The 25231-nt window shown below is 41.4% G+C and overlaps 1 protein-coding gene across 1 annotated transcript in view; it reads right to left on the bottom strand.

Moving 5' to 3' along the window:
• Window positions 1–25231, bottom strand: part of PKHD1 (PKHD1 ciliary IPT domain containing fibrocystin/polyductin) — a gene marked incomplete at its 3' end in the record, with an annotated part of 306709 nt that overhangs the window by 253771 nt on the left and 27707 nt on the right. The window contains 6 exon segments of the mRNA XM_081943866.1: window positions 5593–5683; window positions 9762–9851; window positions 11232–11507; window positions 22339–22437; window positions 22439–22454; window positions 24409–24542. Of these exon segments, the coding sequence (XP_081799992.1) occupies window positions 5593–5683; window positions 9762–9851; window positions 11232–11507; window positions 22339–22437; window positions 22439–22454; window positions 24409–24542 (706 nt within the window).

Here is a 25231-nt window from a genome sequence, read left to right as displayed (position 1 = left end):
GCCACCAGGGCAATGGACGCTCCCTTTAGAGCGTCCGATCTACAGCTGATTGTTTCGCCGGGAATCGCGGACATCGGCGATTCCCAGGGGCGAAAATCCTCTGCCTCGGGCAAAGAGGCGGAGGAGAGCTTTTTCGGGCTGGGTTGAGCCCGTTTGGACCCTCCAGGAAGGAATTCCTGGAGGCAGAAGCGGTGCTCCCCAGGTGGCCCGAGAGGAAGCTCCAACAGCTGGATCCCCCTGCTTTGCAGGGCAAGCTCTGGAAGGCACGTCTCCGTTTACATTGTTGATTGGTGCTGAATTGTAACGGTCAGACTGAGACTGAAGCGGTGGCTGCAAGTATTTTTTTTGGGGGGGGGTTCTGCTTTCTCTTATTATTCTACAGCTTTATAACAAAGACTTTCACTTTGGGGGGAAAAAAACAACGGAGAACTTTTTCCTTTTAAAATGGCTACTTTTCTTTCTCTGCTTGTTCTCCTTAATTGACTCTTACTGAAACCTTATACAACAGTGCCATCTGGTGGTTGGAATTGAAAAAGAGGGGGGGGAAAAAGAAAAGAGGATTTTCCTTTTTTTTTTTTTTTTGACTTGCTTGGCGCCTTGGCAAGTTATGGCTGCACAGAGAGGTACCAAGCCCAAGGGCACCTCCTCTCCTTTACAACAATCTCAGCTGTCCTTGTTGGCACAACTTCAATCTCAATCCCAAAATCCACCACCTGCAGCAATTACCAATAAAGAAATATTGGATACTTTGAACATTAAGTTTGGTGATATGGAGAAAAATATGTTGGATTTGAAACAACAAATGAGAAGCCAACAGGACCAAATGGATCAAATGAACCAAACTATGGAAGAGATGAGGGATCAGGCAGCTCGGGCTAATCAAGATATTAGAAATGATGTTGTTTCTGCCCTTTCTGGACTGGCTGTAAATTTGGAATTCCTGGATGATGCGGTTAAAGAGACTCAGAAGGATGTTGGAAAATTGGAATACCGGGCAGACAAGTTGGAAGAGAGGGCGGATAGAATTGAGCTTGAGCAGTTGTTATTCCAGTACAAGCAGTTAGAGGCTGTTTTGCGGGTAAGGGGTTTGCCAGAGGATAAAGACAGCGGGAAAGGAGAAGATTTGAGGGTGATTTGCGCGGAGGCTTTTGCCCCCCTTCTACAAGTGGATCCAAAAGAGATTCTCCAACAGATTGAGAAAGCCTACAGAGTTAACTCCTGGTATGCAAGACAGCGAAACTTGCCAAGAGATGTGGTGGTTCATCTGGAAAGGAGATACCTGCGTAATGAGATTGTACAGGCTGCATATCATCAGAGATGTACTGTGCGAGATCAGGAGGTGAAAGTTTTGAAAGAAATACCATTAAAAATGCTTAGGCTGCGCAAAGAGTTTAAATTTTTGACGGATGAGCTGAAGAAACGTAACCTGCAATTTAGATGGGAGTTGCCAATTGGCGTTACTTTGATTTACTCTGGGAAAAGATATCGATTGGATTCTACTCAGAAGGCCAGAGATTTTTATTCCAAGGTTCTGAATGCTGGCGAGCCAGGATTGGAATCGGAAAAGACCCAGCCTGTTCAGCAGGAGCCAATAGAGATAGCAGCCTCGGCACTTGCGTCAGTTGATAAACAGCTTGTGGAGAGACTGGAAGAAGCAGTAGGCTTGGGATTGGAATTTAAAGAACAGAGAATTACTAGAGCAACGGCAAAGAAAATGGAGAAGACTATACAGCAAACTTCGAGTATCTCTGTTGATGTACCTACACAATCTGAAGCCGTGGGAGGAGCAAGGCCTAAGAGATTTCCTACTGATATGAGGGCTATGCTTCAGAAGCTTCAAACTAAGCTTGACGATGGTCAGGCTGCTGACCTGGAATGTTAATGGACTCAATTCCCCACAAAAAAGAAGAAAGGTTTTCTATTATTTGAAACAGAATAAAAATGATGTAATTTGCCTTCAGGAGACGCATATTAAGTCTAGTGATCAAAATTTTTTGGACAATTGGAAATTGGGACAATGCTTTGTAGCCTCAGCTCCTGAAAAAAAAGAATGGTTTGGTGCTGCATGTTATTTATGAAAGTTAAGGCTTTATGGATTAAAATATGGTGGATAATGCAGAAGAAGATTCTTAAAAAAAAAAAAATTAAATTTGCTCCCCAATTTTTTCTATTGGGCATAGTACCTGACTGCACTGTTGCTGAAACTAAATTAATATTGTATATGATTACAGCAGCTAGACTGCTGGTAGCACAATATTGGAAGAAAGCAGAATTATGCTCTATAGAAGAATGGATACTTAAGGTAGCAAATCTTGCCGAAATGGATAAAATTTCTGTATATCTAAAAGATCACTCTTACGATAAGTATATTATAGATTGGTATCCCTGGATTGATTTTGTAAAATTAAGGTACGGTTCAAAGGAAGTGTCTATGGGATTTGGTTGAGAAATGTTTCATAAATATGTAGTAATGGTTTTGGAAAGGAGGTTATGATGGTTTTTTTTTCCTTTTTTGTCTTTTTTGTATTATCCTGTTCTTATTCTGATATATGCATATTATTATTGGGATATTTGTTTTTCAGATTTGCTGGTAACTGTTGCTTCTGTCTCTATCTGGGAAGTCAGGGGTTGGGTTAGGGAGGGTTAGGGTGGGGAAACGGGGGGGGGGTGGGGGGAGGGGGAGGGGAGGGAGAAAATGTTTAAAAAATTTTTTGTTTTGTGTAAAACTTTTCAATAAAAAAAAATAGATAAAAGAAAATGCAAGTAGACATTTTGCTTAACAGTCCTGCATATTTGATTCCATGTTCAGATTTTATTATGGGCAACATCTTAAAAGGTGTATACTTGACTTTGATAATTTCCAATCAAGTTTCCTAGCAATATTCCTGTGAATTTCCTAAACCAGCTTTCAAATTGTGTTCCATGGCACCATTCATTTCCATGAGAATTTGACAGGATCTATGAGAGACTAAGGCCAAACAAGCAAGCAAGCAAGCAAACAAACACAAGTTTGCTCAAAGGCAAGCCAATGCAGAGCTCTGCCTCTTGATCAGAATTCTGGAATTGCTTTTCTTTTCTTTTCTTTTCAACAGATGCCATGACCTGAAAAAGTTTAAAACCCCCTTGCTCTACAGCATTTGCCAAATCAAAGTTATATACTCATTGGAATGAAATTAGAGGTTTATGGTTAGGTCTCTATTCTTGAACATAAGAGAAGTTTTCTAGATATTGCTGAAATGTAATTCTCAGCTACTTGAGCCAGCATAGTAAAATGGAGAAGCATACTTAGACCTATATCCAAGAAATATCTGGAAATCAAAATCATCAGAAGAAGTGGCTTTGATTCCCTTTCATTAAGTACTTGTTCCATTGCCTATATGTCAGACGCATACATGTTGCAGTTAATTATATTAAAAAGAAAAGGACTGTGCATAAAATGAATGTTTATAGATATAGACCTTTCTGGACTGGATTTCGGATTCCATTGGCAGGTCACATGTTTCTTCACAGTATCTAGAAAGGTATTGGAATAAGGCACTGCAATGTAGAGGGTATTGCTCATATAGCCTTTATATGCAAAGCACAACTGTAAAGAAGGAAAAGAACAAAATTTCCCCTTAAATGATTTGTTTCCAATATGGCTGCCAATAATAAAGAACAACACATTTCCATACTTGGGTTTCTTTTGAGCAACTTACTATTATCCTAAAACATCTGCCCCGCATACACAAGTGTATTACACTTACCCACTTTACATCCCTTATCATGCTTGCACAGATTCAGTTAGCCTTGAGGCCAAATGAGATTTCCTGTCCCCAGTATGGATTGTGTCCATCACCAAAGTCATCCTGTTGATTGAATATTTAGTCCTTTCACTGCTTTAAACTTCTTGGAAAAACATTACTCACGTGTGTGTATGTAGTGACATCATAAGGAGGGATTAATTAAGACTTTGGGGGCTGAAATTGCTGAATCTTCCACAAAAGGGTTCTGTCCAACTGACGAGGACTCCACCGTTGACTGGATTCTCAGTATCTATGGCAGATGTAGAAAAAGTAAGGAAAAATTATATGCAAAGTGTGTCCTAGACTGGTGATGGCGAACCTATGGCACACGTGTCACACGTGGCATCCAGAGCCCTCTCGGTGGGCATGCCAGCCATCGCCCCAACCCAGCTCCACTGCGCATGCATGCACACCTCCCACCAGCCATCTGGTCTTTGGGTCTCTGCCACACATGGGGGCGGGGTGCATGTGGGGGACATGTGCATGCATGCATGGGGGAGCCTGCATTGCATTTTGGGGCCTCGTGTAATGACCCCGCACCCCATTTTGGCTTCCAGGTTGGTGCAGGAGGTCTTCCAGGCTCAAAACAGGGCATAGGGGGGTGCGTGAGCCCCCCATGCCCTGTTGTGGGCCTGGAAAGCCTGCACCAACTTGGAAGCCAAAAATGGGTGAGGGGCGTGGGGCAGATGTGCAGGGAGGATCATGGGGGAGTTGTGTGCACATGCACAGGGGGTTGCATGCCCAGGGCAAAGGGTGCAATGGGGGTTCACGCATGTATGCAGGGGGAGTGCAGGAGGGTCGCGTGCGCATTGCATTATAGGTGTGGACGCTTTCAGCACACGACGACAAAAACGTTAGCCATCACTGTCCTAGACAAACCTGAGTGCAAGACTAACTTTAATAGCCCAGTGATATAAGTGGCAGTCTCAGTTCTGCAAAAGAGCATTAATGCCAAAATTCAGTTGCAGCATGTAAAGACTTGCACATAACAATTTTAGTGAAAGAGGGTTCCAGTTAAGCACATAAATTAGAATATTACCCATAATATATGGTACACATTATACAACTCAAGTGTAAGATGCATATCTAGGTGATAAATAGGAAACCACATGCTGGTTTTGCAGCATTCAAGACCACAAGAAAAGCAAGGAGAGATTGTGCAAGAAGTAAGCTAACCTATATATATCACATTGCACTTAGTCTACTCTAGTTATAACCGTATGTGGCCAATTTTTACAGATTTTTTTGTAAACTACCCTCAAAGAAATAGCACATTTTATTCACTTTAAATAAATTAAATAAAGAAATAAAATACCTTTTCATTCAATAATATAATGTATTTCTTGATTTTATTTCTGACCAATATTTTGTGTTTGTGTGCACGCACATGTGCACACATGCATGTGATCCAGAGGTAGGTTGCTCCCGGTTTTACTACCGGTTTACTTTGCTTGCGCCAGACGGGCGCTGCACACGTGCATGCAGTTCAATGTAAATTGTTCTTCGTGCATGCACAGAACAATTGACAATGAACTGCACATGCACTACAAAACAACATGCCAGCAACGGCAGCAGGGACCAGGGAACTGGTTCAGGGGCGTGGCCAGCCTGGGTCGCTGCCGGTTCTGTAACCCAGGCCAAAAAACCAGTACCAGATCAACCAAACCGGGCCAAACCAGGAGCTAACCACTTCTGATGTGCTCACACATTTAGTTTTTGGAGAAGGTTTGCAGAGGTTCCTTACTTTCTTTTACAGTAGCTTTTTTTTTAGAAATAAAGTCTTTTGAACTGAAAATGACAAGCTTACTTTGCTCAAATCTTGCTTGCAAAAAAATGTTAGCAGATGATAGCTCTATTTCACATTTTACTGAAAGAAGTTCCTCCAGTTCATGCTCCATCTGAAAAATAAAATTATGTTCTCTTTTTAAAAAGTGCAGAGTTCCAAACCCAACCAGGACCCAATTTAAGACATATGGCTGTCTGAAACCCAACAACTAATACTTTTCCTCACTATAAGTCTAGTTGCCTTGTACCAAAAATAAGAGAAATTATTCTGATATCTGAAGCAGATTTTATACATCCTATGTGTACAAAGATATGCGTACAGTTTCTAATAACATTAAAATTTTTGAAATCATTTACAGTGATCAAGAGTATTTACTAATTTAGCTTGAATTGTGATTCCATGTCAGAATTTAGTCTTTGAGTAAATGACATTTTAAATTCATTTCTCAGGGTAGAAGCTGTGGTTCCATACTCTTTAAATGTCATGCTTCTGGGGTACCTCAGCTAACCATAAAATGTCATTATAGATTTTACAGCTATTTATTACTATGATCAACTATTTGTCAGGCCTGCAATTATATTCCTTTTAGGATCTTTGGCCTGCCACACTTTCTATTATTTTCCTATGCTGTTTCATTGGTGTAGTAATTGGGAGGGGGGAATAGAAAGGAGTAGAATTGTGGAATGTGTTGTTGTCATTCTTTTCTAGAAGCCAAGGTCATCTTTTGTCTCCGCACCTCGACACCTGACCGGAAGCAGAGGGGTGTAGATGCCAGCGTGGAAGAAGAAGATTGGACCATGTGATGGATTTATGGGTGTGGGCATAAGATGATGAACTTTCAACTGGGTGGAATTCCAGGAAGCAAATCAGAGTTGGAATTCCACAGATGTATTAAGATGTCTGACTTATTAAATTGGAACTTTAAGGAAAGTTTTGTCTTGGATTCTGATTTAATTCTGCATGATACCTAGAATGCTGACATTATTCCAACTCTCCCTTTAAAATAATTCACCAGCACCCCCCCTCGCATGGGGGGCTGGTGAGGGGGGGCTGAATTTCCAACACTGACTGGGTCAGCGTAAAATATCAGCGAACAATTATGAGTAAGCTTTTTGAGATAAGAAGCTGAGATGAGACGCTTCTCTGCAAATCTTCAAAGGAGAAGGAATTCCTGTTTAAGATTTATAGCATCTGGAGGAATGCAAGGGGGGAAAGATTCTGCACACAGCTGGACACGACAAGATGTTTGGAATCCCAGACCAACTTCTTCAGCCAAACGTGTCAATCCCCCCCCCCCCCCTTCACTAATAAATGCTGCAATGGACTGGAGGACTGGAGTGGAGATAATTACTCCTTCCAAACAGCGATAAATGGAATGACTTATTACCCTGCAACTGAGTTGAAGGAAAATTCCCTATCAAAATGGGAAATTCAACCCAGACAGCAAGAAGGGATTTGGCCAGCATCTTTCACTTGCCAGCCACCGCAAATTGGGCTGCAGCTTGTGAATGAAGCACCACCAAATTGGGCTTTCTTTCCAGGGCATGGATGGAAAAGATTCCAGTGGGCAAATCCGTGGCCATCAGCATGGGAAAATCCTCCAAGTCAGCAGAGGGCACCTACTTGGCCCATAACTCCTCCAAGCCAGCAGAGGAGTCCTTGGCATAACCCCCCCCCCAGCCAGGTATCATTGGTTGAACTGCAACCTGTGAAGCAGGCAACCCCGGGATGGGTCTTAACCCCAGGTCATGGGTGGAAGGGATGCCAGTGGGCACCTGCCCTCCCTCAGCAGATGGCACCATGGCAGATAACTGGACAGTGGCCAACCGAGGGATTGACCTCCCCACCGGTTCCAGTCTCCCCTCCAATGCCCCAACAGGTTCTTACCCCACCTTCCTACAGAGAAGCAATCTCCACAATGGAAGAAGGGATTACCAAAGGTAGGCCTGCAGGATGGATGGCAGGACCATGTGCACCTGCAATGCCCCAACAGGTTCTTACCCCACCTTCCTACAGAGAAGCAATCTCCACAATGGAAGAAGGGTTTACCAAAGGTAGACCTGCAGGATGGATGGCAGGACCATGTGCACCTGCAATGCCCCAACAGGTTCTTACCCCACCTTCCTACAGAGAAAGGTTCTCAACAATGGAAGAAGAGTTTACCAAGAGGGAAGCTGCAGGATGGATAGCAGAACAACGTGAAGAGGCGGTTCCTAAGTTTAGAGATGTAACTCGGTTCCTTCCTTTGTGGGGGCCAATAAAATGCCACCGTTGCTGTCAACTTGGCCACAGAGCGTCAGAGTGCTTGGTTCCAGCCCCAATGCCACAAACAAGCACACCAACTGCCATGGCGGTAAAGAGAAGGCCCCAGATGCCACCAGAAAAAAGTCATCTGGGCCAACAACCTCTGGAAGAGGATCCCCAACTTAAGGTGACGAAAAGTCCTACCAAGAGGGAGGCCTCGGAGGAGGAAAATGCCGAAGATGACCCAATGGTGAGTGCAGCCATCCACCCCTTCGCCTTCCAAGTTAACCTCCAAGTACCTGAGAGGGGGGTAGAAGGGGAAGTTGAAGCAGTTGTGGACACCGGTTGCACTCGATGCTTAATCAGCATGTCGATTGTCAAGCAACTAGGCATACGCACAAGACCTCTAGCCTGTCCCATTCGGGTTGAGCAGGTAGAAGGAATACTAATAACTGAACTTGTGAAGCCACACAAGAACTGAGCTCAGAGGTTCATCCCAGCATGAACTGCGCAGCAGAGAGAGCCAATGCGGTGGTGGAACGATACATCCAGTATTTTGTGGACTATCAACAAGACAACTGGTCGGACTTGCTACCCTTCGCCGAAGTGGCGAACAATGACGCAGTCCACAGCAGCACTGATTTAACTCCTTTCCAGATTACCAGTGGCATGGAATTTGTTGCCATGCCTGAGTTGCCTAGAGAACCTCCTTCTTCCATGTCTTTGAATGAATGGATGGACACGCTAAAGAAAGGATGGGAGAATATGAAGAAGATTCTAGCAGTTGCGGCAGAAGCCTACAAGAAGCAAACTGATAAACATTGCTTGCTCCAAACCCCCTTTCATGTGGGGGACAAAGTTTTTGTATCTACCAAATACATAAAATTGAGAATGCCTAGCAAGGAATTTGGTCCAAAATTTCTAGGTCCATTCCCAATCGTGAGGATAGTTAACCCAGTTACCGTTCAACTCAGTCTACCCAGAAGTCTAGGGAAAATTGACCCAGAATTTCATTGTAGGTTGTTGAAACCAGTAATTGGGTCTAGCATAAGAGCATCCACCCAAGCTCACTCTTCTCCTGTAGTGATAGAAGGGGAAACACAATCTGAGGTGAAAAAAATCGTAGACTCCAGGCTGAATAGGGGTCACTTACAGTACTTAGTGCACTGGAAGGGTTACCCTTTGTCTGAAGCCACTGGGGTGAAAAGTTGAGATCTAAAAGCGGATTACTTAGTGAAACAATTCGATGAGAAGTTCCCCGATAAGCCAAAGGGTCCCCCTGGGGGAGGCAGAGGTGGTTAATTGTGTATGGTAACTTCTAATTTTAATTCTCTTTTCCAGAAAACGTTTTTCTTCTGAGGAGAGGCCGACTGTCAGGCCTGCAATTATATTCCTTTTAGGATCTTTGGCCTGCCACACTTTCTATTATTTTCCTATGCTGTGTCATTGGTGTAGTAATTGGGAGGGGGGAATAGAAAGGAGTAGAATTGTGGAATGTGTTGTTGTCATTCTTTTCTAGAAGCCAAGGTCATCTTTTGTCTCCGCACCTCGACACCTGACCGGAAGCAGAGGGGTGTAGATGCCAGTGTGGAAGAAGAAGATTGGACCATGTGATGGATTTATGGGTGTGGGAATAAGATCATGAACTTTCAACTCGGTGGAATTCCAGGAAGCAAATCAGAGTTGGAATTCCACAGATGTGCTAAGATGTCTGACTTATTAAATTGGAACTTTAAGGAAAGTTTTGTCTTGGATTCTGATTTAATTCTGCATGATACTTGGAACGCTGATACTATTTTCCTAATTTTTTCCTAATGTGTGATCTCTGCTTATAAAATTTAATAACAGTTTTAGATGTTGAGGCTACTGTTATACCAATCACCGCTACCATCCCAATTCTACATTTTGTATATATTATTAATTATTTTATATCCGGGAGTCTTTACTTGATCAGCAGTAATGTTTGTTGACATGGGATTACTGGTCACATTGTCCCAAGCAAGACCAAACCATCCTCTGCCAGACAATGTCTGCAACTATAAAGCAGAAAGATTAAGGGTGGCTTACAAAGTATATTTATTTTTTCTGAATAAAAATAGTACTTTTTAACAACTTGGGATTCTTCATTCTCTCCTAAACCACATAATGAATGTAGTATGTAATTTAGAAGAGTTTTGAATTTGATAACCTTGAGTCCCAGTTTAATGTACAGTTTCAGAGCAGCAAAATTTCTGCAAATAGTTTCATTTAGGGAGGAGGGAATAAAGGAACTCATGAAGTCATCCTGGAAAATGTCTGAGAATCCCTGAAATTGTTGTTTACTATTTTCTAATAATCCTAGCATCAAAACATTCATTAAATTGTTGTAAGGTGCCGACAGTTGCCTCTAGACCAGATAGGTGGCATATAAATTTGAGAAATAAATAAATAATGAACAAAACCTTTACTCTCTTTAGTTAATTAATCATAAGAAGCCTTGCATCCCTTTGCAGGGATGAAAGGGAGCAGCCTATTTCCCAATTGCTAAGAATGATCCTGTTCTGTAGGGAGAACGAGGCAGACAGGGACTGAGGCAAGACAGGTTGAAGCTAACACAACCTTTATTAACAGTGACAAACAGCTCATAAGTACGGCAAATCTCGGACCGGCAAACAGCAGCAAAAGACAGCTGACAGCTCTTTTATACTCGAGCTGTCAGGCGTTTAACCAATCGGGTGGCTGGATTCTCCCGCCGGCAGGCTGCTTGCGTTGTAGCCAATCAGGAGCGAGCAATGTAAGTCTATGGCAGGTGAAGTTAGCAATGCAAGTCTTTGGCAGGAGAGTTTAGTACACAACAGATACAACATCAGTTTACATCCATAAATGTATTAATGGATGAAGAAATAAACATGGCTCAGACTGACCAGCAGTCACATGTAAAATACATGGGCAGAATACAAGTAGAAAAAAAGATGAAGTCTGGTGGCATCTATATTATGGTGGAAACTGTAATGGACAAAATGTACATATAAATACACTGAGATGGCCACGATAATATAAGCCTTTTTTACTGCCATTTATGAAAATATAATATCTAAACCTGATTTAACATTATAATTATAATAAAGGATCCTGTTTTAATAAAACAGTACAAAGAAAATAATAAAAACATAAAAAGAAATGACAAATTCACAGATGCACACACACACTACATTTTATAGCAATCATTCACACAATCTATGACTTTTATGCAACTCGTTGAAGAAGTGGGACTTCAATTCACAATTTCAACTCGAAAATAAATTCAAGTAACAACATTAGTTCATTGTTTTATCAATTTCAATCAATCAATTTTATCAATTCAATTGACAACTGTTATAGGAAAACTGTGCAGAAGCAGCCAAAATTTCAAATTCAGATTATATTCTGGAATTTACCTGCATCTCTGGAAGATGGATAGCACTGGCTTGTATTATGTATCTCTCTCTGCGATAAGTACTAACCACATCCGGGTTCAGCCAGGTATTATGCACCTGAAACCCCATGCTCATTCCATTGTTTGGGGCTATCCCATAATGCACAGCTTCCATATAGTACATTGTACCAGCAATTAGCTCATATTTCTCTAATTTGGGCTTCCTAGGATGAAACCAATCTTCTTCCCAAAGTGTTGACCAATCAGTGGTGCCCATAGGAATTGATACAACTTCCACCTGTTGACCAAAGAAATGAGAACAGTAAAATGGCTGGCTCAGGAATTCTGAGAGTTGAAGTCCGCAAGTCATAAAGAATATTTGATTCAGAAAGCAAGGAAAAATAAAATGATTTTTTTTCCAAATTATAATTCCAAGTATCAAACATGAAAGCAGGAACCTCCATTGAGTTTAAAGCACAGATTGTATTATTTATTACCTCTAATACAAGAATCTAGTCAACTAATGGTAAGGGTAAAGGTAAATTGTTCTGTCCCATGATTCTAATGAATATGCAGACACAGGCTTGGCTGTCTGCCACAACTAATTTCGGAGATAAAGCCACCCCTTGGCTAGGAGCCTAGAAAGCTATCTTCAAGAAACCAAGATTAGATTTACGGAATGCTTTCTCAACGGCTAGTAAAATGGACTGTTGTTTCCTGCAAAGATTCCCCTCCCGTTGCTCCACCTATAAACTCTTTGGGAGAGGCCACAATTGTAGCCAGCTGTCCCTATTTCCTTCTATGACGTCTTCTCCACAGCTGCTCCCTTCTCCTCTCAAATCTACACACATGCACATCAGGGACAACCTCCCTATGTTCCTCCTCACTGCTCCCTGACTCAGATGCCACCTGGTGGCCAACAGGCCTCTCTAGTTCCTGCTCTGACTCCAAACACCCTCCAGAGTCTTCCTCATCCTCCAGAGCAGTCCCATAATGGTCATCGCTGTCAGAGTCCACCAACAGCTCAGCTGGCCGCTGCTGGGCCACAACATAAATAGATGCTAGATAACTGTCAATAGAATTCAAAGGGGGCGGGAGCGTGACTATTGTGAAAATGCAATAACTCCAAACTGAGGACATATTTAACCCAGCCTTCCAGCTCAGCTTCTTCACCTACATCTGGTGACAGTAACAAGGCAAGCTATTGCATATAATCAGGGAGCAAAGTCCACACTCACTAGCACTGATGATGTTGGGCAATGAAATGTCTGCAAGCAAGCAACCAAGCTCAGAGATTATTCTACATTTACAAAGATAATTTCTTATTAGACTCTGTATCAAATGGATTACAATAGAATTGACCAGTAGTTACTATTTGCTTCATATCTGAAGTAGCAATTTCAACATTTTTACTTTTTCTAATTGACTATCACAGATTTTGGTTTCAGAAACTCCACACTGAATGCTTTTCCTATCACCTTTCATAAAAGGTGCCAAGAAGACTGGTGGCAAGGTTTTGGCACATTTAGAAGCCATCATGCTTCTGAAGAAACATTCTTAAATTGAATAACTCAAATGGGTGAAGAAGCAACTCACTGTTCTGTCTAGAGAAACAGGAAGTTAAGCTGCACTGAATTAAATGTATTGAGTATAGAATATTTTTAAATGGTTTATTTCAATTTATTGTTGATAGCATATTTTTTTTAATAGTATAAGACAATTTAAAAAAAGATTCCACACAAAATAATTTAAAATGAATCCATTAAAATATTCCATATACAATACATTACAATAAAACCATTAAAAATATTCTGTACACAATACTTTTAAATGTATTGAGTATAGAATATTTTGAAATGGTTTATTTTAATTTATTGATAGAATTTTTTTTAATAGTCTAAGACAATTTTAAAAAGATTCTACAAACAATAAATTGAAATAAACCATTTTTAAAAATTATATACTCAATACTTTTAAATAAAACGATTTTAAAAAATTCTATACACAATAAATAAAATATTATTTTAAAAAAACATTAAAAGCATAAAAGAAAAAAAATCGGGTCACTTACCAGCAGGCAGAATCAGCAGCTCTCTAATGTGATGGATGCTGCAGGAAGCAGGCAGGCGATGAGGCAGCAGGTAAGCTGGACTGAAGGGACAAGGGACAAAAGGGTCAGCTAGGCACACAACCTGGCAGGCTTAGCCAGCCAGGTGAGACTGGAGACAGGGGGAGAGGGGTAGCAGGAAACCCCCTTTCAGCCACGTGGCATACACCAGCTTGTGGCTTTCGCGAAAGCCGCAAGCTGGCATAAGCTAGCCTCCCACCTGCACCCACCCCCCTCCTTGCGCTTAGTTGCTTACCTGAGGGAAGCAGCAAGCTGCTGGAAGACAAAGCGAAACAAAATGAAATAAAGTGAGGACCCGTCATGCTTTTAAATGGGTGTTAGAAGCAGGTGGGTCAACTCCAGCCTGCTCACTGATTGGCTGGACTCCAGACAATCAGTGATCGGTGGGCTGGGCTAGTTTAGTGCATACAGGCGGGGAAGCGTGCAAGCTGCAACGGACAGGCAGGGCGAGTGAGCAACAGGGCCGGGGCAGGCATTCCAGAACTTACTTCCAGGTCCACCAGTGGAACCTCCGCCCGGGTCCACTGATGGAACCTCTTCTAACCAGTTCGGTAGATTTGACAAACCGGCTCTACCGAACCGGTGCAAACTGGTAGGAACCCACCTCTGAATAGGGCAATAATCAGTTATCAATTATCATGATATCAGTTTCACATTTTTTTTCATACTGAACTATGAGATACCAAGAAATAGTTTATACAAAAACAATTTCATTCCTCAAAAGACAAGAAAATATATTCAAATTGGGACACAAATATTAAAAGGGACATTTTTCATCTAGTATTTCTTCTATAACAAAAGGTTTAGTACCTAATAAAATATCTGAGATATCTGGGAATTACTGATCTTTTTTATGTGCAGCTATTGTATCAGATCAGTATGAAGCAGTTTCTCTAAATGTGGCCAAATTCTGATACGTTTTATATAAAATTAGACAAACTGTAACTTTAACTGTCCACTGTTAATCCACCTACAAATCACAATATATTATCCTGCCTTTTATTGTTATTTTTATTATTATTTCTGTTTTAATGCTTTTATTTATGGTGCTGGTCCATGACCATAATAAAGATAGATTGACTGAAGCAGTTTGAAAAATCTACTAATTAAAATTGTAATATTTCTTGCATGCCTAGAATTATTTCTCATCACATATCCATCATTCATTTTTTTCTATAAGAGAAAAACGTACAGAACAGAAAACAGGCATGCATGAGCTCTATTTATAATTAATACAAATAATACCAATCTAATAAAATGCACTGACATAAGCTTCCAGGTTGAGAAAAATTGATTCCAAAAGCAAAATAAAATAAAATGACTTTTCCTAATTACAGTAAAAATCCTTAATTGCTCAGTATTTGACAGATTCCTGCCATAGTCAATCCTCATGATTAGTTTAGCTGTTTAAATCAGTTATTTGTTTTTAACTGTAAGCCAGTCAGTAATATTAGCCTCTGGCACAATTAAAAGAAAAAAAGAATGAGTAAAATTATAGACCAGTTAAGTTTACATCTGGATACATTTTTGAAGAAGAATCACTATAGATTCTGCCATTCTAAGTTGTATACTTACCTCTTGTAACCTAAAGGTAATATGCTTAAAAATCCAATTTTCTTCGATTTTCAAAAATTAAATCTTCAGAAAATACTGGAATAAAATTTTTCCCCAACTAGTTAAACAAACTGACAGTAAAAATAAATGGGCAGTCAAGGATATATATTGGGGTGAAAATTGTTAATCTATTTGTCAGTGACATGGAGTTGGAGCATTCACTGAAGTAACAACATTTGCTGATAACATCAAACAAGATGGTGGCAGAAAAGTTTGTTTCAATCATACAGACACAGGTTGACTCTTTTTGACTCCCCTGTAGATATTCCTACGTGGTAAAAACAAAAAGAAACAGAGGGGGAAAAATTCCAAAAATGAATTTCCACATTGGGGATGGATATTAAAATAGCAGTCATTTCAATATAAGCAAGTCTGCAGTGATAGATATTGAAATTAGAAGCCTAACTTTGCAAATACAGTGTATACAATTTGCTAACATGGTCTACATTAGTGATAAATAACAAAGCAAATAATCATTCTGGTAGATGACTAAATGAAAACATTGCACATTGTAAAAAATGGCATTTTGAAGGCTGCAGGGCATTAGTGAGTCAACTAGCCTTCTTTATATTAGTTCCCACCTTATTTCTCCAGTCTTACTTCAATTCTGGTAACAGAATAAAATAGTTTTATTTCAATGTCTTTTTGGTTCCTGTTAACTGTGGCATAAATCTTGCTTTGTTTGAAATGCATCTTTTCTTTTTGTGATTGTCTGTTGGTTTTCACATTATTGTTTATTGTTATTTGGGAAGATCATTGCTATTGACAATGATGTTATATGTGGCATGCGAAGAAGAGACTTCTTAAGGGTTTTTTACAGGGGCTTTTAAACCAAATTTTAAGGGGGGGAGGGGGGTTGATTTGGATGGCTCAGACAGGCTTGGGGGGAGTCTGCCAGGGCACAGGCCAGAGCTAACTAATGGGCGTGGGTTGGGAGGGCTAGAAAGGGTTGGGATTCCGGGGGAGACATTAAGCCATTCCATGGGGGGGTTCACCATCTCTACTGTTTGTGGGAGAGGCAGATATGGTGGGGACCGAGGGCCAAATGATGTTCGGAGGATGCGGGTTTGCTGTTTAAGAGCGATCGCACGTTCCGACCCTCATCGCCCTTCTCGCACGCCCGGGTGCTTGGGATTACAGGACCCTGGTCTCTGGCTGGTGTCGCTTAACACCAGGTCCGTGGTACATAAGGCTCCCCTCATTTACGACCTCATACAAGAGGGTAGAGCAGACCTGGCGTGCATTACGGAGACCTGGTTGGGCCATGAGGCGGGGTGCCCCTTAGCGAACTATGCCCACCAGGCTTCCGGGCGTTTCACCAGCCAAGAGCCCAGGGCAGGGGCGGGGGGGTAGCTGTGGTTATTAGGGAAAGTCTCAGACCTCAGGAGGTCACTGTGCCTCAGATAGGCGGGTGTGAGTCCCTCTTTGTGTAGTGGGGCCTTGGAGCTCAGGTGGGCCTTTTTGTTACATACCTGTCTCCCTGCTATGTTTCATTGGCCCTGCCGGAGCTGCTGAATATATTAGCTGGATTGGCGGTTGATTTCCCCAGGCTCATGGTCCTGGGGGATTTCAATCTGCCTTCCATTGGCGAGACATCCGAGTCAGCTCGGGAGTTCATGGCTTCCATGACAGCTATGGACCTAACTCAGTTAATTCAAGACCCCACCCATAATGGGGGACACACGCTCGACCTGATTTTTGTCTCTGGGCAGTGGATGAATGATCTAGATTTAGGGGATATTTCTATTCAACCCTTGTCATGGTCTGATCATTTCCTCATGAGGCTTGACTTCCATACCATTACCCCTCACCGCAGGGAGGCGGAACTGACTAGATGATTCCGCCCCAGGCACCTGATGGACCCCGAAAGGTCCCTAATGGAGCTTGGGACTTTTCCTGAATCCCTTGCTCACAGCTCGACTGAAGCCCTAGTGGAAGCCTGGGATAGGGCTGCCGCTGGGGCCTTGGATTGTGTTGTGCCTTTGCGGGCTCTGACCCAGTGTCGATCCCGGGTGGCTCCCTGGTTTACCAAGGAGCTCCAGGAGATGAAACGCCAGAAAAGACGCCTAGAGAGTGACTGGAGGGCCAGCCGGTCCAAATCTGATCGAACACTAATAAGAATTCATATTAAATCCTACTTAGTGGCGATAGAAGCGGCAAAACGGCAATATTTTTCCGCTCTTATCGCGTCCGCAGATAACCACCCAGCCGCCCTGTTTAGGGTGACCCGCTCCTTACTTAACCAAGGAACTGGGGAAGACCCCTTGCAGGATAGGGCTGAAGAATTTATTCAGTATCTGCAGGATAAAATCGCTCAGTTCCAGACAGGCTTGGACTCTGACTGGGTAGATTCGGGCAAGCCGAAGGGGTTGAATCTTGAGGAGACAATCTGGGATGGGTTTGACCCTGTGACCCTCGAAGGCATGGACAGGATTATGGGGAGACTCAGCGCTGCCACTTGTGTGCTGGACCCATGTCCCTCTTGGTTAGTTTCGGCTTCCCGGGAGGTGACACGAGGCTGGCTCCAGGCGGTTACCAATGCTTCATTGAGAGAGGGGTTCTTTCCCACCACCTTGAAGGAGGCGGTGGTGAGGCCCCTCCTTAAGAAGCCTTCCCTGGACCCAGCTTCTTTAGCCAACTATCGTCCAGTCTCCAACCTTCGCTTTGTAGCAAAGGTTGTCGAGAGTGTGGTAGCACGTCAGCTTCCCCAGTACCTGGATGAAGCTGTCTACCTGGATCCGTTTCAGTCGGGTTTCAGGCCCGGGTACAGCACGGAGACGGCATTGGTCACGTTGGTCGATGATCTCTGGCGGGCGCAGGACAGGGGCTGCTCCTCTGTCCTGGTCCTATTAGACCTCTGGGCAGCTTTCGATACCATCGACCATGGTATCCTACTGTGACAACTTGGGGGGTTTGGAGTGGTGGGCACTGTTTTACGGTGGTTCTCCTCCTACCTGTCGGATCGGTCGCAGTTTGTGTTGATTGGAGGGCAGAGATCGACCCCCAGGCACGTCACTTGTGGGGTGCCCCAGGGGTCGGTTCTCTCACCCCTCCTGTTCAACATATACATGAAACTGCTGGGTGAGATCATCCGTGGTTTTGGGGTACGGTATCATCAATATGCTGATGATACCCAACTTTTCATCTCTACCCCAAACCATCCAAACAATGCCCTCGACGTGATGTCCCGATGCCTGGAGGCTGTGTGGATCTGGATGGGGAGGAACAGGCTCAAGCTCAATCCCTCCAAGACTGAGTGGCTGTGGTTTCATCCCGATTTGTACATCTTGTTCCATCTTTGACGATAGGGGGAGAAATTTTAGCCCCCTCAGAGAAGGCTCGCAATCTGGGAATCCTCCTGGATACGTGGCTTAGTTTAGAAGAACACCTGACGGCCATGACCAGGGGGGCCTTTTACCAGGTTTGCCTGGTACGTCAGTTGTGCCCCTTCCTGGATCGGGATGCTCTGTGCACAGTCACTCATGCCCTTGTCCTTTCTCGCCTGGACTACTGCAACGCTCTCTACATGGGGCTGCCCTTGAAGAGCACCCGGAGGCTTCAGCTGGTCCAGAATGCGGCCGCACGGGTTGTCATGGGGGTACCTAGGTGCTCCCATGTTACACCCCTTTTAGGCGGCCTGCACTGGTTGCCAGTTGTTTTCCGGGTGCGATTCAAGGTATTAATTATGACCTTTAAAGCGCTCCATGGGTTAGGCCCAGGGTACCTGCGAGACCACCTACTGCCACCAGTAGCCTCCCACCGTCCAGTACGATCCCACAGAGTTGGCCTCCTCAGGGTACCGTCGGCCAGACAGTGTCGGCTGGTGACCCCCAGGGGGAGAGCCTTCTCTGTGGGAGCGCCTTCCCTCTGGAATGAGCTGCCCCCGGAGCTTCGCATAATCCCTGACCTCCGGTCCTTCCGACGCGCCCTAAAAAGTTGGCTTTTCCAGCAAGCCGGCCTGGCCTGTTAATTTTAACTCATTTTTAAATGTATTGTCTTATAAATTCAGGGTTTTTTTGGGGGGGGGGGGATATGTATTTAATTTCTTTTTAACTTTTGGGATGTGTGTTTTTTAATGTTGTACGCCGCTCTGAGTCCTTTGGGAGAAGGGCGGCATATAAATACTAAGGAAAAAATGTCACTGTCAGCCCCTCAAGGCTGGAGAAATTATCAGTACTGCAATATAAATATATTAACAAACAAAAAAATTCCAGGATACATTAAAAAAAATAGGAAAAGTGGTGTAAAATAAAATTGCTAGTATAGCAATGTTTATATACAAAATCCTGTTGCAACTATAAGTGAAATAAAACAAAATTCTTTTAAGCAGAAAATTATGAAACTAAAAGATATGAGGTAAGGCAGCCCAAGTGAAGAAAGAAAGAAAGAAAGAAAGAAAGAAAGAAAGAAAGAAAGAAAGAAAGAAGAAAGAAAGAAAGAAAGAAAGAAAGAAAGAAAGAAAGAAAGAAAGAAAGAAAGAAAGAAAGAAAGAAAAATTCATTTAGGAAAGCGAAGTAAGACATAGAAAGCAATGTTTTGCTAGGACTAATATTTTTGGCAGTGCTGGAGATCATCTCCAGGACCAAAGCAGCTGGGGAAATGGAAAAATTCTCTTGTTCTCAGGCATGTAGTTGGTATTATGAAAAAGAATGCTAGAAAAATAGGCCTGAGAACTCCTTTAAAATCCCTATGATATGCTATCAGTACACATGCCCTAAAACATTCTGCAAAGTACAACTAGTTACTGCAGATACTTTCTCAAAGCAGGGAAAAATACTGTACAGTTGTGTTATGCATTTTGGAGCTAAAAAAGATAGAATGAAAAGTTAACAGGATGTTAGCCAAACAAGCAATCAATATTTTCTGTTTTGGGTCCAAAATAGTTCTGATATTTGGTAGCAAATCTGAGTTCTGAAGATATGTATCATTTGGAAAATTTCCCCTTAACAACACTGAACTAGACAGTGAGTCCCACTCTCATGATTTAATATAAGTATCTCACAATCAAGCATTATTAGGTAGCTTCCTGAGCTATTGTTCTAACCAGCCAATCAGAGCACTTAGAGCTAATCCCTCATTTGAATGGCTCCCATTATATAAGTGCATAGCTAGAATGAGATCACTATCATTTGTAAGGGGGCAAGTAAGCTGAACGGGAGGGGTAACAACCAGCAAAATCATGGCTGCTTTCCAAAGAGGCAGGAAGGCCTACTTCCGGAGGAAGAGGAGGATGCGCCAAAGGAGATACCGAAAGTTCCTAAGTAGACGAAAGAAGCATAATTCTAGGCGAGGTAGGAAAACACGAACCAGACACATAATGAGATATGCAAGGAGCGGCTATCGAAAGAGGCGTATGCCCGTGTCCCGATATCTGGACCGAAGAATCAGAGACAATGTGCTCTCAGCCCAAAAAGCCAAGCATTCAATGACTTCCTACAGGGGCAACATCTATCACAGGAAGCCCTTGAAAGTAGGTAGACCAAGAAAGAAGAAGCATTATAACCGTACACGTTCAGCTTTTCTGAAAGCCAAACTGAAGAAGCAAAGAGCTAACAAAAAACGTGCCAAGCATTCTGCTCTTGAGAAAAAAGCCAAGAGAAGAACACGTTATTCTGATGAGGAGGTTTTCTATAGCATGGCCAACGCTTCCATGCCAAAAGCAGCATCAGAAGAAAGACCAACAAAGAAACACACTGTACGCTTCACAACTCCTGGCAACACAAAGACCGAGCCCCAAGAGGACCCCTCCCTTGATAATCAATCAAGCCAGCAAACAATAACACCCAAAAAACGGGGCAGGCATTCAGCCACCCCTGTTTGCAAAAGCCGTTAATCTAGAAGAACATCCCACTTCTCTGAATAATGCCTGCAGGCCCCTGGAAAAGTAAGAGAGAAGTAAGAGGAAAATAACATACCGGCCTGCCTTAAAGATCCAAGAGACCTTATAACTGACTTTTGATGAGACCACCTTCACCCCTATCAATCTGGAATAAAGAAAATGAATTTGCTTTATCAACAAATTAGTTTGACTGATGACTGAAAAAGGCATTTGGACAATTGCATGACAATCCGCTGGAAACAAAAGAGAATAACTTAAGTAAACCTACTCCACTTGAGAACATTTATTTCCTTAACAACGAGGAAGCCAGTTTAATGAAAAAGCACAAAACTAGAGACTTGCCATAATTTGGTAAAAAAAAAAAAAGGATTGACTTACTGAAGGTGTGTTTTCCTCTCCAAGGAACATCTTAAAATAGTAATAAAGCTGGATCTTTTGAAATATGTGTTGTGGAATTCCATCAAGCACGTATGGACAAAAAAAATACAATGGAGAAGTGATTATTCCTTCTCCGACTGTGCTGTGTGAGGGCACAGTGGTTAGAATGCAGTATTGCAGGCTAATTCTGCTGCCAGGAGTTCAAGCCTTATGGGCTCAAGGTTGACTCAACCTTCCATCCTTCCGAGGTCGGTAAAATGAGAACCAATATTGTTGGGGGCAATATGTTGACTATGTAAACTGCTTAGAGAGGTCTGTAAAGCACTATGGAACAGTATATAAGTCTAAGTGCTATTACTATTGCTATTTACAAATCAGCAAGCAGCCACTGATAAATATCTGCCTATTAATGCTAATTAGTTCCTGACAGATTTAGCCTCAGTCCCCAGGCACTAAAGCACCATTTGAGTTGAGACTGTTTAAAACTCAGTTTGTTTGTTTATTTAGTGTATGTTGTATCATACATGGACTAGCAATATAAACATTTCACTTAAATTCCTTTGAATCACTTGATTCACTGGCAAGGACTGGAATGGGAGTGGGAATGATAACAGTCTATTGTAGACAATCATTTGGTATAGTGAATAAAAATCGCTACAAACATCTAAAACAGTTGTGCTCTCATCCAGTACTGTATAGTATTGGTAACAAAATTCCAATCAATTTATATTTAGCAGAGAGAACCCAAGCCTGCCAAAAGTTCCATTCCATAAAGGGGAACCTCATCATAAGAAATGGCGATATGCTATAAATAAATAGTTTGGTTTCCAGATTATTATATATACATAAAACTGGGTTGCAGTTCTCTTTAGATTAAGATCTATCAAAAGAATTGCTTATTTCCTACTTTACCCATCTTGCATATAAATTATAGATCTGTCTCACAACTCAGGTTTTTATTCCAGATTTGTTTTCCATATCTCCTGAAGTTATCCAATTCATTTTAAGTAGCTATGTTTGGAAAGTCCACAGTTAATTAAAAGAGAATGTATATTCCTTTCATTTCAAGCAAGGCCAAAGTTCAAATTCCCAAAAGTGGGATTCTATAGACAATTAATCAAGGACATCGTTTTACCATGTTGGTTTTTGATAGCTTGTCATATGTCATACCTTTTTTCTGGGATCATCTGAGAGGCTTAGATACAAAGAAGCATTGCCATCTGCCTGAATCCAAAATGTATAATTATTTGTCTCTGGTGCCACAAAAAAAACCACGTAGTTGTGCACTGGACAGCAAAAACAATGATATTCAGCTACCTAATCTCAAACAAGATTCTTCTGTTGAGTCTAAGAGATGTAATTTGAACTAGTTACCATATAGTAATCCTTACTTTGAATTAAAAGATCTTTCCTTTTTAAAAGAATCATAAAGGCATGTTCACTATTTCAGCCCAGAATATTAGAAATTTCAAGAAATGACTCAAGAAATGGCAAATAAATCTTCTTTATTTAGGAGTTGTGGTGGCACAGTGGTTAGAATACAGTATTGCAGGCTATTTATGCTGACTGTCGTCTGCCAGCAGTTCGGCAGTTTGATTCTCATGGTTCAAGGTTGACTCAGCCTTCCATTCTTCTGAGGGTGGTAAAATGAGGAACCTGATTATTGGGGGCAATATGCTCACTCTGTAAACCACTTAGAGAGGGCTGTAAATCACTGTGAAGCAGTACATAGGTCTAAGTGCTATTGCTATTGCTTTACTGCTGTTAATGTTTTGAGAATATGTTTCTTGGTTGAACATGTCTGCGTACTTAAGAAACCAGTGAATCCATACCAAAAACAATGGATAGCAATGGAAAGAAGACGTGATATTTTCCAGAGCCCTTGGTATTCTATTCAATTTATTTATTTATTTATTATTCACACTTATAGACCGCCCCCTCTCCCGGAGAGGACTCGGGGCGGTGTACAGTCACTAAAATACGTTGTAAAATACATACATAAACAATTAAATTAATACTGGTGAAGGAGGTTGTGAGACTGTAATAGAATAATAAATATAATACGTTAAAAGCCTATAAAACCCCAAACCCAATTAAAATAAATAAATTAAATTAAATCCCGGGAGGTAAAACTAAGAAAGTGCCAGGCCAGCTGATTGAAATAGGTGAGTCTTTAACTTTTGCCGGAAGGAACGGAGGTCGGTGGTAGTTCGAATGTCTGGTAGTTCAAGCATTCACTATATAAGAACACTAGTGTGTAGTGTTTTCATAACTAAATAGTGATGCATTTCCTGATCTTGATCATGTAATGGGGGGAAATTATCACATTTTAAAGAAAGGATGGAAGGTTGACTCTGTAATTTTTACTTTGGAAAATAATCTTAATTATGTTAGTTGTAAAATCTATGGAGATTCCCAGTCATCCAGGTCATGGTTGTTCCAAAGGTGCTTTCCAAGAGGCAACTGAACTTTCTTTGTGTTTCTTTGAAGATGTTTCACTTCTCATCCAAGAAGCTTCTTCAGAGCTAAAGAAGCTTCTTAGATGAGAAGTGAAATGTCTTTAAAGAAAAGCAAGAAACTCCAGTTGCCTCTTGAATAAACACTTTTATATTATCTATATTAATTAATATATGGAAATTTTAGCATTTATATCTATACATGTAATATTTAATCCCAAAATACATTACTGCTTTCTTGATTTCAACTGTTATACTAGTCCTTCAACTGATTTGTTATTTATCACATATACTTGTGGATAAACTAAGATTTATACATGCCAAAATACAACCCACAATTGGGTTTGGCTTACCTGCAGATGGGCTTATTAAAGAGTACATCTAGTAATACTTTTTTTCAAGGTACCTGTATTTGCCATATTTATTCATGCATAAAGAAATCCTTGAATTGTTAATCAAAGTACCATGAAAAATGTGGATTAGATTATCTGCAGGTGGCAATTTTTTCATGATAATTTGGTTAAAAATACAAAGTCCCCTTATCCATGAATGGTTTTATATGTAAATGTATATAATATTCTACATTTCCATTTTTCTCCTTTACGGACATCTATCTATGTCATTTCTAGGAATCAAAAATGACTTGATGACACATAATCAATCAATCAATCAATCTAAAACTTGTTTTAGGCAGACAGCTTTCCCAGCCAATTAAAATGCCGCTTGAAATTGATTAGATAAATAAAACAGTGATTAAAATGGAGATTAGCTTGAAATTTTATACATATTAGGGCTGTGCAGCACTTCAGATTCAAAAGTAAATGGATCCCTGTAACTTCTTAAAGCTTCTGTTTCTTCTCCCAGAACTGTGCCTTTGAAAGCTCTCAGTGCAACAAAGGCTCCTAAAAGGTCATTGTTCTACATCACATAGGAAGCACCCTATGTGCTTCCATAGGAAGACCTCCTATGTGACCTCCTGAAGCTTTGGCTTAAATACATAGAATGCAATAAAAATAAGACAGAGAGAGAAGCAAAATGTACCTAAGTGTTCTTTGGTTAGCTTGTTTCCTACTACATTGTGGCAAGTAACAAGTAACTTTTTAGGACACTCCAGGAAAACTTGACTTAAACTGGTTTAACAATCATTCCTCATTCTCACAGTCACCTAGAAAGTCTGAGTCTTCACTTAGAATTGGCAGGGAAAAAACATACTGGATCCTAGGTAAACACACTTACATCTCATATATCTGGGATTAGACTGAAGAATATCAAAATAATACTATAGATGGTACATGTTCCTTTCTTCTTTACACTTTCAGGCTAGAAAATAATAGATCTTAATTTGTCTGCACCTCAAATTAGGAGCCCCAATACTTTCCCTCTAAGGTGGGTGGTGTTGGTATATAATGTTCCATTACATTGGTTGTATTCACTATCTACCAATGATGTCCTATTAGACCATTTTCATTCTTGCTGGAACTTGCCAGGTTTAGGTAATCTCTATTTATTAGATGTTATTCAATGTATGTCCAACTCTTTACTGAACTCCCACGATTGTGTATTGATGACTATAATGCAATATGGTATGGTTAAAGCTATCTTGCAAA

This window comes from Natrix helvetica (assembly GCF_964273705.1).
Source record: "Natrix helvetica genome assembly, chromosome: 2".
Taxonomy (NCBI): domain Eukaryota; kingdom Metazoa; phylum Chordata; class Lepidosauria; order Squamata; family Natricidae; genus Natrix; species Natrix helvetica.
Note: the sequence above shows the minus strand (reverse complement) of the source record. Positions and strands in the feature narration are given on the sequence as shown.